The 17,992-nt window shown below is 34.0% G+C and overlaps 3 protein-coding genes across 3 annotated transcripts in view; 1 reads left to right on the top strand and 2 right to left on the bottom strand.

Moving 5' to 3' along the window:
• The window catches only part of LOC123864890 (1-acyl-sn-glycerol-3-phosphate acyltransferase alpha-like), a 39,696-nt gene extending 23,583 nt beyond the window's left edge, over positions 1-16,113 (top strand). The window contains exon 9 of the mRNA XM_045905619.1: positions 16,085-16,113. The gene's annotated coding sequence lies outside the window, so the exon portion shown is untranslated. The remainder of the gene's footprint in view (positions 1-16,084) is intronic.
• LOC123864888 (1-acyl-sn-glycerol-3-phosphate acyltransferase alpha-like) lies at positions 264-8,160 on the bottom strand. The gene is made up of 5 exons (XM_045905617.1): positions 7,557-8,160; positions 7,266-7,399; positions 4,575-4,756; positions 3,656-3,824; positions 264-1,047 (listed from the first exon to the last, which is right to left on the bottom strand). Exons 1-5 carry the CDS (start codon positions 7,745-7,747, stop codon positions 875-877), a joined length of 849 nt encoding a protein of 282 aa, XP_045761573.1. The 5' UTR covers positions 7,748-8,160; the 3' UTR covers positions 264-874.
• LOC123864892 (1-acyl-sn-glycerol-3-phosphate acyltransferase alpha-like) lies at positions 10,434-14,832 on the bottom strand. The gene is made up of 5 exons (XM_045905622.1): positions 14,496-14,832; positions 13,864-13,997; positions 12,197-12,378; positions 11,844-12,015; positions 10,434-10,706 (listed from the first exon to the last, which is right to left on the bottom strand). The coding sequence occupies exons 1-5, from the start codon at positions 14,693-14,695 to the stop codon at positions 10,504-10,506; spliced, it is 891 nt and encodes a 296-aa protein (XP_045761578.1). The 5' UTR covers positions 14,696-14,832; the 3' UTR covers positions 10,434-10,503.
• Positions 16,114-17,992: the final 1,879 nt, after the last annotated feature.

Raw genomic sequence — 17,992 nt, 5'->3', positions numbered from 1 at the left:
GTCTTTACAATTGTGCAGGTATATATCAAACATTGAAAAATCTAAAATGTTAGCATTGTCAGGTCATCAATCCGATTAACTACTTGGGTTAATTTTTTTGGTATATTTTACATATTGCACCAACAATACTCGAACAGCCATTGTGTCTAAAATTATTAGTCAAATTATATAAATCATTACAGCTTTCATTGAGAACTATAGTCAATAAGTAAAAGGAATGTTTATTGAGTAAAGGCCTCAATAAGTTAGGCATTGCTGAAATATCCCTAGCGATCTTTCAAGCGATCTCCATACAAACGTAGTTTGGTTCTCATTTGAATACTTACCAATCAAACTCATCGAAATTTTGTAGACACATTCTAGAAACTAAATCTGTGTCTGTAGTTTGTTAGATTTCCGTAAAAACATTTAGGTTCAAAGTTGCACAGGTATGAAGATTTGTATGCGAACCTTTGATCCCGTGTAAGTTTGTAACTATTTTAACAGAAATCTGGCAAACACGTATTGATTGGTTGACATTCAAATGAGAGCCAAACTCCTTTATTTGGAGCGAATAAACTCCTCTTGAATGTTAATTTTAAAAATGTCCCTTTCTACATTTAATAATCTCATAAAATTAAAGTATACTAAACACGTATGATTTTATCGTAGAATATTTGGTATTATTTACAAGATTTTTGTACACTCAGCTTTTCCAAGCTAACATCCAAAAAATACGTTATAAAATAGGATTTAAGTATAATAAAAATGGCGTCCGAAAGAATTCTAAGTTTTTCACATATAAGTGTACAAAGACTAATAAGAAACTACATGACAAAATTCACGTTTTTCTAAATAAACACAGTGGAAAAGGGTTGATATATTTTTACCACGTTCAGTCCTGCTTGGCAAGAGGGTAATCCTGGGGTAAAGCGTTCAATACTTCTTTGGATAGTTCCTTGTAAGCAAGCTCCATTATGCTTTGGACTTTGTCCTTGAGAGCCGGAACGTCGTCCATTGTCAGGCCGATGGTGGGAATGGGCTCTAGACACTGGATTATCGCATGCCCTGAAATTTTGAAACAAAAGCGTTATGTAAACCGAAGTTCTCAATCAACAAGGAATAATGGACAGATTAAGGCTTACTTATTTTGAATTTTTTATTCATTTCGTAACAGTGATTTCACTGTGACAATACATTGTTGAAACTGTTCGCTTTGTGATTGTATATATTCTACCGAAGGTGCAAAAGGTTAATTAGATACATTAGTTTAACAAGGACTGGAGAGCCAATAAGATGAAAAAATTTGTTACAAAGTGTCTATTCAGACCACTGACTGATCTTTATCTGATCGGTTTTTGAAGCCACTGATTTCTGCCATTTTGGTGCTGATAGCAGCAACGAGCGTCAGCGTACTCGGTACTAAATATTAATTCTGTAGACATATGTCAATATAGCGTTAACACGAAGACCATTTGCCACAGAGAGAAACTATTCCATATTATTCATGATATGAATTTAGGCCCATTTTACTGATTTGGTAAAAGTAATGATGTCACTTTTTGGCAATACCATAATGCGGTTAGCAAAAAGTTACAGCATTAAAAATTAACTAAATTAGTTTAAGCGTCCTTGTGCATGTGGAACTAAGATTTTAAGAATACAACCTCAAAAGGCTCAAAGTAATTGAACAGAAAAGGGGATTTAACTAAATGATATGACTGATCATTTCATATTCTGATTTCTGGATACTTCGTACTATGGGTATCAAATTAATCCGTGGTATATCAATACAAGGAAATGATGGGTAGTTGTGATAAAAAGATAATAGATTTGAATAACAACATATTGTTATCACATCCGTCAATATCGAACAAGTTGCGGGACGGTAGTTAGTTCTTAACAGTTTTATTGAGCTGATCATTTATATAATTATTTATTGCTAGAGAATGCCCACGACTTCGTTCGCGTGAATTTAGATTTTTATAAATCCCATGGAAACTCTTTTATTTTCCGGGATAAAAAGTAGCCTCTGTCCGTCCTCGGGATATACTCGTAAGCTAACCCTGTACCAAACGTCAGAATCGGTTACACTGTTGGGCCGTGAAAAGGTAGCAGATAGACAGTCAGACAGATAGACAGACATACTTTTGCATTTATAATATTAGTATGGATTATGACTAAGACAAAGTTCCTCTATCAAATTTGTACGTCTGTTCATGCTAATTTCAGTAATTACTGTATGGTTTTTCACACGGTTTTTATCAATGGGAACGGATTCATTGAAAAGTTTTAGGTGTAAATTTTTTAAAGATATAATTAGTTTTTAATTACCATCAAAATTTTAAAGGCGAATTTGTTATTTTACAATGTTATTCAAGTTTTTATTTTAAAAATATGAATACATAAATGTATGGATACGCTATATTCATAATTTAAAAACGAAACGCCAAATTATCAATGCCACGCGTCATTTTGTACGCCAATAATATTTTGACTAATTTTATTATTGCTATTATTTTGTACAAATTCTAAATAAGTAGATATTTTTATGGTAGTTAGTAAAATAGTGGTTTAAATTGAGCGAATTACGATGTTAAATACCTATTTATCTAGGTACCTAATTAATTTACCGAAAAGGTCGGCAAAAATCGCTCTACTTGAAAACGAACGTTACTCAAACTACCCGTGCAAAAACCAGGACGCGTAGCTAGTCTTGCTATAAACTTATTTCAATCATTAGATAAAAACTAAGTATTACTACTTTTCTACGACGCGCGATGTAGTGTCAACGTCTAAGATTAGACACTGGTTATTATCCGATAGTAATATTTTTGTTATTTATCAATAATAATAATTAACAAGATTAGTAATAAATGATTAAATTCTTTCACTTTGAATGATTCCGTGAATGTAACGAAATTTCTGTTAAAATAATAAAATCATCTAGAACTGCAATCCTATACAAAAATAAAAAGATTAATTATCCATCCATCATCCATAAAAGTATTACTCAGATTAGTCTACCTATTATTTATTGTTTTAGATTCAAAACTAAGCCAGATATCGATTTATCTTTTCATTATCTTACCTAAGAACAACATAATAAAATTATTTGTTTTGAATGTTATAAACTCCCAATGTTATAGACTAACAAAAAAAACACAAACACCTTACTTAACTTACTTAATTATCATTTCAAGTTATCATTTTACTCAATTATCATTTCAATAAGTTTTGTTTGATAAAATAACTATATATTAGTTAAGCAAAAAAAGAATATAAGACCAAAATTTCATTTGCTTTGTTATCTTGCATCTCACTCTTGATTGAGTCCTCTCATTAATTTATTTTATATTTTGTTTTTCTCACTATTCCAATTTCAACTGATGGCGTCGATTCTGATTTTGTCAAAGAATATAAAGCTGCAGATTGATTCCGAAAAACCTACATCAATCATGATTACAATCTCATTTGCTGTGATTGTCTGAATTTTTGGCATTTTCGCTGCTACAATGCATCATAGCAAATAGCGACATAGTTTCAGCGAATCAGAGGTGATTGCGATCGTAGATTTACTTGTTAACGAACTTATATTCAGGGATGTTAAGTTAAAAAATACTTGGCTGCATATCACTCCGTAGGTATGCGCCACTCCTTAGAATAAAATACTAACCTTTGTTAAAGATGTATTTCTTTCTATTAATGAAGTAGTAGGGCGATATGACAACTGGTAAGATCGGCACTTGAGCTGCAACTGCGATATTGAAAGCTCCTTTTCGGAAAGGCAGCAATTTTGTAAAATCTCTATTTCTTGTCCCTTCAGGAAACAACCATAGTTTTGTCTGAAAGATAGAAGCATTTGTATAAACTGACAGTTCTAAATTTAGGACACATTCTAGGACTTCTACACCTTTTCTAGGCACTTGTCCGACCGTCGACAATTAGCGAGAAACGAGTTGAGCTAAAAACTAGAAACGAGTTGGCGAGCAACGAGAAGCGAGTGTGTAGTTGGGACAGTTTTGTCGCTGAGCTATGAGCGAGTGTGACGGGTCTCAGACTCCTACCGGTTGCTCGGATAGGCGAATATTAATCTCTGCGCAAACGAGTGTTTTGACCGCCAAGAGAGCGTCACTGAGCGAATTTTTTCTTTGATAGCTCTTGTCGCTGCGACAAACTAGTGGAGAGAGTTCTCGCCAAGAGTGTGCACAGTCAGCGATCAAGTATCAAGTAATTTAATTGTCTCTTTAATTGTTGACATTGAATTTATACAAAGATTGATTTCTTGAGCGAGAAAATAGCCGGTAGCTAGTCGTTCCTTCGTCAGCGGTGGGACAAGTATTAAAGGAGAGTTCCATAAATAAGTTATTGCTTGAAAATTAACATAACTACGCCAACAGTCAATAAAATATAATTTTTTAAGGCTATTGTTTTAAAAGTTAAAATTTTTTGCTCTCAAGGTTACGCATGGTGGGAATGATTTGATTTGAATTCTGAGATAAGATTAAGATGATAAGATGATTGTAAAAAAAGGTACATGTAAATATAAGATTGTAAAAATAATAATAACATAAACAGATTAAAATTTTAATCACCTTATTTTTGATCATGACCTCGGACGTGGCCTCGAGGGTTTTGTACGCATCTTTGGAATTATTTCTATCAATGAAAACCACTCCGGCTAGATACGCGGATAAACCGAACGGCCACACATAAAACAGTTCCTTCCTCGCAACAGCTGCTACTTTGACAGCAACATGCCATATATTGAATAAACCTGAAATATAGTAATTAATCATGGATTTAGCTCGTACTAAGTATATACTAGGTATATTATTTTTTTGGAGTTAATAGCGTTGTGATTTGACGTTAAAATAATATGAGCGTACGCCAACGGGATCTTTGATCTTAGGGCATTGTAAACCGATTAACCATTTAGTGCTTACGCAAAATTATGTTCCTTTTTCGGATTCCGTATCTCCAGAGAAAAAAGGAACTCTTATAGGATCACTTGTTGCCTGTCTTTCGTGTCTGTCAAGACAAGTATAGGATAGGTACTTCCCGTTGACCTAGAAGCATGACATTTGGCAGGTAGCACTGTCTTATAGCACTTAGTACCTATAGGAAAAAATCCGAAAAGCTTGAATTTGTAGACTACATCCCAAAAAAAAAAACCGGCCAAGTGCGAGTCAGACTCGCGCACCGAGGGTTCCATACTCGGGTAATTTTTCCGACATTTTGCACGATAAATCATAAACTATTATTCATAAAAATAAATAAAAATCTGTTTTAGAACGTACAGGTAAAGCCCTTCATATGATACCCCACTTGGTATAGGTATTTTACTTTGAAAATTGAAACACATTTTAATTTTTTTTTCAATGATGTAACCACAAATTCACGGTTTTCGGATTTATTCCTTTACTTGTACTATAAGACCTACATACCTGCCAAATTTCATGATTCTAGGTCATCGAGAAGTACCCTATAGGTTTTCTTGACAGACACGACGGATGGATGGACAGACGGACGGACAGATAGACAGACAGACAGCAAAGTGACCCTATAAGCGTTCCGTTTTTCCTTTTGAGGTACGGAACCCTAAAAAATTAAAAAGTATTATTTCTTGTACGATGGTATGGAGCCCTGCGAATGCGAGTCTGACTCTCACTTAACCGATTTTTACGTTGCATTAAGATATTTAACGCAAAGTTCTGCTATTTAACTGTTCAGTATGCGTTATTGTAAAGTTAACATGCTACTTAACGTAAAATTTCGCACTTTAACGTATCGTCTAAGATTATCTAGTTAATGCTGAAATAATGATTTCTGTCTTCTTGTATCATAGCAAGTTAATTTCTGCAAATTTTGTATACTCACTAAACACAAATTTGCAAATATTAACTCACGTCCAACAGACAGACACAGGTAAAACGATTACAACTTTAACAGTATTATTAATTGCCCGAATTGAATTAGTATTCGACTGACGTCAGAGCCGTAGCTCATTTTTTATTGGTCATTTAAAATATCATTGTTAAGATCATAGCTATGTTCGTACAGACCTCTGCAATGAAAATGGTGATTCATTTTGTATTTTTTGCAATATACTATTATAATATTCCAACTTTTGCAATCACTCCCTGAGTGTTCCATAGCCGATTCAGAGGACTTTCAATTCCTTAATTGAATTTCAGTCAGCTACCAGATTTTTTTTAATTTTTTACCTATGTTACACAAAAATTCATGAAGATTTATAGCATGCATGAGTTTTAAATGTAAGTTTTTCCACTTTTTAATTGTTAATTTGTAGCCCCATCAAGATTATTTTGTTTTTGAAGTGGTCAAATAATTTAAATAAATAAATAATTTTATACATGTACTAATATCCTTCCAACATATATAAAAATAAAAATATGCATAAAAATAAATAAAAATCTGATTCAGAATGTACAAGTAAAACCTTTTTCGTGTACCTCTCTTGGCACTGTCTTGCTTTGAAAATAAAAAATGCTAATTATTTGTTCATGAACCCATTTTAGTTTTTTTTATGATGTTACCACAAATTCACGGTTTTCAGATTTTTTCCTTTACTTGTGCTATAAGACCTACCTACCTGCCAAATTTCATGATGCTAGGTAAACCCTAAAAAATAGTTGCTGCAATAAGTAGATCAAGAATGTATTGTTAATATGTTTGAATAATATGTACTTATAATGATGAATAGTTCTGAATAAATCTTGGAAAAATTTACTAAAGTAGATGATGCTTGCAAGTTTCAGTTTTTTTTAAATCACAGGGGCATTCTTTGATTTTCCATGATATAAAGTAGCCTATAAGAATGCAATAGATATCTTTGCCATAAATAGATGATGCCAGCAAATTCTTCAGCATATATTTAGGTTTTCTCAAATTCCCATGAGATCTCTTTGATTTTCTAGGACAAAAAGTAGCCTATGTCGTTCCCCAGGATGCACACTATTTCTGCACAAAATTTTATCAACCATCATTATTTATCAGATAGACTGTCAAAAGCTATCAGACAATAGACAGATACTTTTGCATTTATAGTATTAGTATGGTAATCATGTTTTTAGGTCTAACTTTAATTTTTCTTCTGAAGATATACTTACTTAAATAATATTACCTAATTTTATCTACTTAAGCTATCAGATTCAGCAAATAATATTTTTTTTTCTAAAAAGATTAGAATATATAATAGAATGTTTGTTTTTATTAGCTATAAAATTATCTTTTGCTTTAGATAAATAATAATAGAAGACTACCTAATATATCAATTGTAGACTGATGGTTTGATACAATAACAGCTCCCCGGTCTTCTGCAAGGATTTGCCCATTTCTTAAATGCCACTTTATTTCTATTAATTTGGTTACATGTTTGATTATTTGGGCTCCAAACCTGGAAACAATTTAATGTTACTTTATAAGCTGTAAAAATATTTATATACAGTGGCAAAGAAAGTAAATAATTCTCATTAAGTATGTATGTTCAGTGCAGTTTACAGTAGTACTCGATAAAGTACTTATTAAATAATCACTTATCATGTAACACTTACAAGGAGTTCTTCACATTTTTTTGATTGAAAACGAAGAATGGTAACATCACTAGTGCAACAATTGATGTCCAAATATAAAAGACTAGAAATTTTGACTGGAATTTCACATAGTTAGGCGTTTCTGAAAACAGTTGTTTTAAAATATACGTTGCGATTGTTATCACACAAACGTAAACAATTACGTCCCACATGATGCTTGCAAGCCGACTACTCCGGCTCCTTTCTTCAAACAATGATGATCTAAATTAAATCCAATGCTGCATGACTCGACCGCCTCCGTTTATGGTCTAATCAGTTCAATTAATTCGCTTCGCCATATATATTGATCCAAAAGGATGGGTAAGTATAATTTAATTTTTTTTCTTTTGTGGAGCTATTTTGAAATCTATATAAATAGTTTCAATCTTAAGTTTTATCGATTTAACACGGCCACACGATTCTCTTTACACATATTTGATTCAAATATCAAGCAATAATATTATTTGTCTTCAGAAAAAATTTGCTAATTTCAAGCACTCGAACAACCGCAAATAAATAAATAACCCGCGTTCGCGTCCCGCAGCCCGCTACCCGCACTCCACTCGCTGTACCTACTTCGACACTGACATTGACAGTTCCTTTTCACCATAGACAAGAGATAATGGCATGCTCTTATCATATTCAGTCTACGGTCTTATCGATGGATGAGGGTAACAATGGGATAACGGATGGATAACGGGAACGATAGAAGAAGTGATAAGATAACAGACGAACGACGATCCAACACCTTTTCCTGAAGAGCAAAAAAGCCGATTGCAGAACGTTGGTTCTTTAATAAATCACTACTCATAATATAAATGTCAAAGTGTGTTTGTTTGTTGGTTTTTCTTGCAAGTTTCATTGCAATTTTCGCATGAGTAAGTTTAGTTAAAGACCTGGACAGGTGGACAAAGGCTATGAAAAGTGCAGATCAATAGCCGTGCCGCCGGATTGAACCGTTAAAAATCTTTACTAGAATGTATTCAGTTTAAGAAATTAGTCAAAATAATGAGTTTGACGTGAGTTACTCACAAATTAGTCGATATTCTAACTTCTTAAACTTGACACTTTCAAGTAAAGATCCATACCAATATTATAAATGCGAAAGTGTGTTTGTCAGTCTGTCTGTCTGTCTGCTACCTTTTCACGGCCCAACAGTTTAACCGATTCTGACGAAATTTGGTACAGGGTTAGCTTATATCCCGGGGACGGACAAAGGCTATTTTTTATCCTGAAAAATCAAAAAGTTCCCACGGGATTCCCAAAAACCTATCCGGTTAACCGATTTGTATGAAAGGTACCGAGGTAGCTTGCGTCCCTGTAATTGACATAGGCAACCTTTTATCCTGGGAAATCAAACAGTTCCCACGGGATCTTTAAAAACCTAAATCCACGCGGATGAAGTCGCGGGCATCCTCTAGTTTTAATATAAACCTGTGGAGGTGAGATGATATCCAAAGAGCGATTAAAAAGTTTTTAACTTGAACATACTTACCTAATAGCTCAGAACACAAATAATAGTGTAAATAGGTAGGTAGGTAAGTAACTACCTACATAATATATTAGGATTTAGGTTGACCTTTTAATATTATTATCATAATTACCAACATTTTTAGGTAGGTAGGAGTGAGTAGGTACCTACCTAGTCGAATTATTTATCTACCGGAAGCTATTAATCGAATATAGCAAGGTTTCTGCTTGGTAGTTAGAGTAATTAATAGGTAAGTACATTATGTTCTTAGAATATTATTTATGCCTATAATCGAGATCTTGGTCTGCTCAAGGAAACTTAACAATTGTGCCTATCTACCATTTATTTCTTAAGAAATTTCAAATTAACACCAGAGAATTAAAATTCCAAACAACTGACTAGTTAGCAAGAATTTCATCGTAATTTGCATTTATTTAGAGAGAAAGAGATCAGAGCATTCTTTTCTATGACTTCTTCTATGAATTCTATGACTCCTTGGGAGTTACTGCTTCCATGATTTATTCTTTGGCCTCTTTATGAGGTAGGTATAGTTGCGCCACATCAAGCTGGAAAAATCACCTACCTCGATTCTGACTCACCAGGTAGTATGATCTACGATCTTTGTCTTCCGCAAGGGGGATGAATTGAACTCTACTCAAGCTGAAAACTTCGAGAAGGATAAGTAAATGCCTATTCCTAACGATTTTCATAGCTCAACAGAGTTCACGGTTGTGAAACAAGGAAGCCTTATAGTTTTGACCACTCTTTATCTGATACTTACAGACATTTAAAAAATAAACTGGAGGTATATAGGTAGCATAAACATTTTATCGTTACACAGAGGCATAACTACCGATTAAAATTTTGAAAAAAAAAATAGGGTGGGTCAGGTTGTGTAGGTTAGGTACTTCTTGAACATATGAAAATTCAGAGTCGAAAAAATGTTACACAATTTTACTAAAACTATTTAATTATCTGGGGGGATAAAGATTATGTTATAATATCGTAGTTTGCACGTACCTATATTAAGTACGATGTGACGACACAACAACGATAATAATAACAGGTGGTTATTTTAAGGATAATAAATAATAATCATCTAATGGGCTCGTCTGACCTTCTGATTCTGTCTGTAGGTCACACTCTTGTAAAATAATATATTTAACCGGTTTTTAAAAAAAGAGACCAGGTAGGTGTTTACTAATAGGTACTTAATACAAAACTGGTATTGAGAACAGGGTTTAAAAATTCATGTTTTTCTGGTGTTTTATGAAGTTATTAGTTATTTGATAGGAAACAGTTTTATGCCGAAATAAAACTGTAATGAAATAAAACCGACCATGTCTGTAGTCTGTCTAGTGAAAGCTAAAAAAAATCTACACCTCTAATAAATAATAATGATATAATTTATTATTGTTATTATGGTATACTTATACTTAAGGATTTATTATAGAAAATCTACTCGTGAACTAATTTTGCGTGCTCTCGCCTCTCTTCTAGTGAATGTGGGTAATCCGGCGGTAAAGTGGTTAAAATCTCCTTGGTCAGTTCTTTGTAGGTCTTCTCCATTTGATTTTTTACACGTTCCATGAGTTCTGGTATATCTTCCATCTTTAAGCCCTCAGTTTTTATAGGATCCAAACATTGTATTACGATGTGTCCTGAAAATTAATAACATTTTGAGTAGGTACTGATGGGTAAGATTACATAACCATAGTAGAATTAGATTTAGAATGTCCTTTAGATTTTTAAATGTCGATTAGGTAAATTCGAAATCGGTGAAATTATAAACAGGCGCAGTTCAAAGTTACTAGAATCTAATTCTCCTAGATCTAATAAAGAATAATAGAAACATAGAACAAAATTACGAATGAGTTAGAAAATAACTCGAATTCCTTTAAAATATTGAATTGAATGCTTAGAGCCCGTTGCATATTAGGAAGTACCTACTTAAGGTTAAAGTTTAACTTTAACGTTATGCCCACAAAAGTTAAAACCTAAATAACACCCACATCCAGAAACTGTATGTAGGTAGATATATTGCTATTAAATAGTTAGTTTATTTTAACGGCCGAGAAGCTATCAATACGGATATTTGTGACGTTAATCCATCTGGTTTAATACCAAAGTCGAGTAATCTATCACCTTAATTAGTGTTAAATGGGCCCATATACATCGATGACCCAATCCAAACTGAATAAAATTGTTTACATAATTAAAGAAAGTACCATTAATTATCAAGTTGAAGTGGCAGTGGACGTGCCACGCTTATCTTAGGAGTAAAGACCGTTGGTGTCAGAAAGTTCTAAAAGGGGTGGACCGTGCCAAAGTGCAGTATGAGCCGCCCTCCAGCACGTTGGATCGACGATATTAAAAAGGGGGGGGGAGACTAGCTAAATGAGGAAAGCCTATGATGTCCTGCAGGGTTGGCTCTAGCCCATGTAGCGCCCGGGTGCAATCTACACTACACCCTGACTACATTTATATTTTCACCAGCTGCCGGCATGCACTTCTGGTATAGCTACCGGCAGTTAAATAGTCGCATCTGACAGTAGGTAGATACGATACCAGTTCGAACTTCGATATCGCGCAGAGATATAAGGGTTCAGTTTAAGAAATTAGCTCTAGTATCGACTAATTTGTGAGTTATATAATATTATGTAGAGTGATGTCCTAAAATATGTGTACTGGGGTCTGGGTGAGGTCATTAGGGTAGGCTTATGTCCATTGTTAAATATTGGATAGTGGACACCCAGAGACGTTTATTTAATGAAAATGATGATTGAAAGGAAACTTACCACTGTCAAATATGTATTTCTTTTCATCGATGAAGTAGTAAGGCGAGTAAACAATAGGTATTATAGGTTTCTGTGAAGATACTGCAATGACAAATGCTCCTTTCTTGAATGGCAGCAGATTACAACTTCGGTCTTTCTTCCTTGTGCCTTCAGGAAATATCCAAATCTTCGTCTATAAAAAGAGTTAATCAATGTTCTCAAGGATTTGATTAGTTTTAATGTAAAAATAAGAAATCAAATTCACATGAAAACTGACTGGTCAGGTCTGGTGTCGCACGAGTGGGTTATTATTATTATTACTTATATATGCACCTTGAGGTAAAATTTAAAAATAAGGTATTTTCAATGCCTACCTTATTTTTAACCATAACTTCTGAAGTACTTTTAAGTGTTTCATATGCATCTTTCGAGTTTTTTCTGTCTATGAATACAACACCTGCGAGGTAAGCGACCAGTCCCATGGGCCATACATAGAATATTTCCTTCTTTGCTACAGGCGCTAGCTTTCCGATGACATCCCAAATGTTAAACATACCTAAAATATAAAAGTTATACCTACAGCTACGAATTTTTATAATATATTAGTACATTTAAATAGGTAGGTACCTATTACCCGTGCGCATTAACATGGCACCTGGTTCGAAAACAACCCCTCCTCCCACTTCCCCGCGCGATGCCCCGCTTTCGCCGTGCCGCTACTGGTCTCGCACGGCGCGGCGGCACGGCGAGAGCGGGACATCGCGCAGGGAAGTGGGAGGAGGATTGTTTTCGAGCCAGGTGCCATGTTAATGCGCACGAGTTATACTTATACACGTAAACCATTTTATTATTGAGATCCATATATTATATGACAGAGTGATCTGTCTACCGTCTGTCTGCTAGCTTTTCACTGCCCATTTTGACTAAGCCAAACCAAATTAGGGTATAGAGAAAGCTTACATCCCAGGGACAATATTGGCTGTGGAAAGGGCCTTCTACCCGCCACTGCTTTTGGTGCAAATACCTTCGGCACAAAGTTTAAATCGTCTAGAATCGTAGATGGAGATTTTTTGCCATTTCTTGAATCCATACTAATATTGCATTGTATTGTATTTATTTATTCTTCGATTTAGACATATAAAAGCTCTTACGAATATCAAATCAGTACAGTAATAAAATAACTCTACAAAATATATTGTAGGATCTAAATAATACTAGTTAATAATTAAAATGGCATAAAAAATAATAATTTACCTATTATAAATGTGAAAGTGTGTGTCTATCTATGTCTGTCCACGGCCTATTTTTTAAACCTTGATGAAAAGTACAGACATAGTTTGCATCCCGAAGACGGACACAGGTTACTTTTTATCCTGGAAATCTTTTCTTTACTTTGTGAAACGAAACAGCTTTATAAGGGTTCCGTACCTCAAAAAGAAAAACGGAACCCTTAGAGGATCACTTTGTTGTCTGTCTGTCTGTCTATTTGTCTGTCTGTCCGTCCGTCCGTCCGTCCGTTGTATCTGTCAAGAAACCTATAGGGTACTTCCCGTTGACCTAGAATCATGAAATTTGGCAGGTAGGTAGCCCTTATAGCACAAGTAAAGGAATAAATCCGAAAACCGTGAATTTTTGGTTACATCATTAAAAAAAAATTAAAATATGTTTAAATTTTCAAAGTAAGATAACTATATCAAGTGGGGTATCATATGAAAAGGCTTTACCTGTACATATTAAAACATATTTTTATTTATTTTTACGCATAATAGTTTTTGATTTATCTTGCAAAATGACGAAAAAATACCCGAGTACGGAACTCTCGGTGCGCGAGTCTGACTCGTACTTGGCTGGTTTTTTAATATTATGTAGGTAGGTCTATCGATGACAAAATGTGTACGCTTTGTAGATCTCAGCCAGAGTAGAGTGATCACGGAATACATATTTGCAAAGCCTAAATCGGACGAAAGCGCGGGCGTCATGCATAATGTTATTCACGTATTAGGTATATTTCTTTGGGGCATAAAAAAAGAAAAAGTCCTACCTAAAATATCTAACGCTGATTGGTGATTGGCAACGATAACAGCGCCTTGGTCTTCAGATAATATTTCACCTCTTCGTAGTTCCCATTTCAATTTATATAATTTAGTTACCAAGCTTAATATCCGCGCTGAAATTCTGAAATTAAAAAGGAAAATATATAAAAATAGAGCTCTATACTCGATATTAACTCTATTTAATTGAATAAAGATCTCTTATTAGTTACTAGCTGATGCCAGCAGCTTCGCCTGAGTGGATTTAGGTTTTTTAAAAATCCCGTGGGAACTTTTGATTTCCCAGGACAAAAGTAGCCTATCCGTAATAGCTTGTCCCCGGGATACAACGTGTTTCTGTATCACGTTAAAACATTTGAACGGATGATCACATTTTAAAAATAATGTCATGCCTAGGTATAAGCAGTTTGTGACAAAATTTAGTTGGATTGACGATAGAGTTAGATTAAATAATACATAGTTAGGTAAATATGCTTATTTTTTACTTTCTAAAAGATTTGTCATGTTGTAAAAAATGACATATAGGTTGGCAAAAAAGGCTGGTTTTAAATAAATCAATAACGCGTGTGGTATGTACATTGTACAGACATTTGCAAATTCCATTTTGAGGCCTAAAACTTACTGTGCGTTCTTAATATCCTTTGGCTTCCATAAAAAGAAAGGCCAAATAATGCATGCTAAGAGTGATGCACAAAAGTAAAACATCAAGTAATAAAAGTGGAATTTTATCTTATTTGGTTCACTGGTGGTAATCTTTTTAGATAAATAAGTAAACAATAATACAGCCACGAACATCCACACTTTGTCCCATATTATAATCATTATTTTGGCAAAACAATAATATACTTATATTAACACTAGCGATAGGTACATGAAGCTCATAGATTGTGTTTGTACATACTGCCTTCGGTATCCTATCTATCCAACGAAATAGATATTTGGGTTCCATAAGACTACATTTTGACAAACAATAAAAATATCTGATACCTCATATTGATATTCGTTTTCAGCACTAAAGAATCACGAAAAGAGAATGTTAAGATTATCTACAGAATTTTGTTTTGTTATTAGATAAATTATTACCAAGCACAACGCGACTGACGCGAAACCGCGCGATTGTCGCGGTTCGTATTCTATTGCGTCATTCTTGTTACGACATTCCTATGCTACTAACTCTGTACATATGCAACTGTAAACACCTAATAGTTATACTATTTACTATTTACCAAGTCTTAATGGTAAAAGTATGAACTGTTCTGGGTCGTTAATTTTGAACTTCTACCAGTATTCACTTGGTGAATTCTAGGGTTTACCTCAGATATATGGAAAGTTCTGGATACTCCGACGACGCCACGTAAGCTTGTCGGTCTTACCCCAAGGGTGTTTTTGTAAAGCATAAAGCCAGAAGCTCTGTGAGTGGTGAGTAATAATATCAATTATGGCCAGTAAGCAGTGACATAATATAATAATGTATTGCCAGTCAGAAGCGTTTTTTGTTTTACATTGCCTTGGTGATGAGATGGTGGTCAAATTACATAAATATATCAAAGATCTTTTGTTCCGTTATTCGGAAGTGGCATATTTTTAGGGCGATGCATGGTAAATTACATAAATAACCTTAGTAGGTATAACTTACAAAATACCTAGATATTGTTTTGTTTATTGCGGTTTCAATTTTTGAACGCTAGTTTCAAATATCTACTTATTTTTAGTTTGAAGTAGCAATTTCAGTTTTTCAGGCAATAATGTAAAATTAGTAGGAATTTTACTACGGAACCATTGTAATGTATGACGTATCTACTAGAGAAGGGGTTTGAGTAATCAAAGCGATTGAAACTAAGGTACTAATTAGATATGTCAAGTGCGATTCCCCGAATCGCTCTTAGCTAATTAGTCTAAATGTCTCATACAAATACATTTATGTATATGCCAAAGTGTTAAAAACATCTATGTACAGAAATAGTGCTAATTTTGAATCGCGGCTTTTACGCGAATCTACAATCTACATGCATCGTTTCTATCGTTTCTGATAAAATATTCCATGGCTCCGAAGACAACAAAAAAGGACTCTTTTATCGTAGATAACCTACTAATATTAAAACTGCTCTTAATAAAGTAAAAGTAAAGTAAAGTAAAAGATTAAGAGCACTTAATCTATGAGTAGGTATCTACTAAAGTACCTAAATAAAGTAAAAATAAATGCAAGTTAATACATATTAAAAAAAAAATATAAATACATAGTTGCTTTTCTCTGCCTAGAATTCCATGCACGCTCGGTGGGTAGCTCGCAGCGACTTTACGGCCCTTACTTTTAATACTATGTAATAGTATGATTGAGACAATTATACGCCTAGTCCTTGTGATGCCACTGGCATTGTTGTACTCATAAAAACACATAGTATTTTTCACTAAATATGTATGAATAAACTTGCTGTAAATGCCTAAGTACTTGTACGGTTTCATTATGAGAAAAACCTACAATTATTCCCTGATCGCTTCCTGAATCGATATGTGCCCTATATTTTACCTTATTTAGGTTTTGTATTGTCGGCTCCGAAGAATGTTATTATCTTCTGTTTTATCAACTCCCAGCGGTATTTCCGTGAGGACTTGATAAAAAAGTCGATAAGGGATTGCGAAATTTCTGTAAAATTAGAATATTACGTGTAATATGTATGACATCAGCATTGTAACGTAGAATGCTGAACTAAGACGGATATCTGCTGGTAGGTACCTACCTACCTACTTCTCTAATATGCAGATTACGTCTTAATTTTTTTTTTTTTTCTGATAAAACTGTACCAGGCTATGAATTGTCTAGTGGCAACAGGGTCAAAAAACCGATAGATGTTGTTATGAGCTGAGCTTTTTCAAGAATGTGTATTTTTTAGTGAGAAAACATATTAACTATTGTGATAGATAAAATATATTTTATGGAAACCTGTGAGTGATTATAGTGCGTTTCATCGAATAGTACCTATGACGTTATGTTGGCTCCCCTGTCTGTTGGGTGGTCCTTGGCACCATATTGGCATGAGAAGACGCAGATTTTGTTTATTTTCATTTGATTTTCATTTCATTCATTCAGGAAAATCAAATGAAAATAAACAAAATCTGCGTCTTCTTGTGCAAATATGGTGCCAATGACTTGGAGCCAACATAACGCCATAGGTACTATTCGATGAAACGCACTATACCTACCTACATCCTCTGAGTCAGTCCTAAAATTGTTTTTTTTTTTAATTCCATTGACACCAGTAAAATTTTCATAACTTCCAATGAAGTCAACCGGAAATTGGCCAAACAAAATTCCCATACATATTGTAATTAACAACAAACATTCACAAAAATAAACCTGAAATCCCCATTCACTAGAGTATGAACGAAAGTAAACAGTAGGTAGGTATAATTAAAATAATGATTAAAATAAACTATATTACATCTACTACTTGGAATCATGATTAAAATACAATTATTTTTATTTATTAATGTTTCAATGTTTTTTAAAGCTCAAGTTAGGATTAAACTAGACGACCTGTAGTTTGAGAACAACTAGATAGGTACGGTACACTGAAGATTTCAGTGAAAAATTAAGCCCAAAAACATTAAGCCTAAGCTATGAAGGTAATATTATATTCGAGTTATCTGAAACGGAAAAAAATTCGCTTCTGACATTAGTATGGCTAGTTATTAGTGAACTCTGCTGTTATCGGACTATAACGACTATAACTTAATTAATAAAATTCCTCACCCAGAAAATACTACATATTATAAATAGTAGCACATCGGGTATTGGAAAGTTTGAAAACTGAAATTGAATTTTGTTTAGAAAAAGTGAATCATCAGAAAAACAACTGCAAAACGCTATGCAAAATCCGATTTGCCGTCCACACCCGGGCCCGGGCAATAAATAAATTCAGAATCGTGACATTTCTAACAATATTGTGACCTCAATCATTTTTTTGCTGATATTTTTGGCGTATACCTACTTACCTACCTGTGGGCAAGAATGTTGGCAATGAATTTTGAGTTGTCAGTGAGAACTGAAATCCGGTGTTATCATAATATTACTGGAGACAAAGTGGATACATTATGAGGAAAATAGCGATATAATAATTA

This window comes from Maniola jurtina, chromosome 4 (assembly GCF_905333055.1).
Source record: "Maniola jurtina chromosome 4, ilManJurt1.1, whole genome shotgun sequence".
Classification (NCBI taxonomy): domain Eukaryota; kingdom Metazoa; phylum Arthropoda; class Insecta; order Lepidoptera; family Nymphalidae; genus Maniola; species Maniola jurtina.
This window is presented reverse-complemented; position numbering and strand designations above follow the sequence as displayed.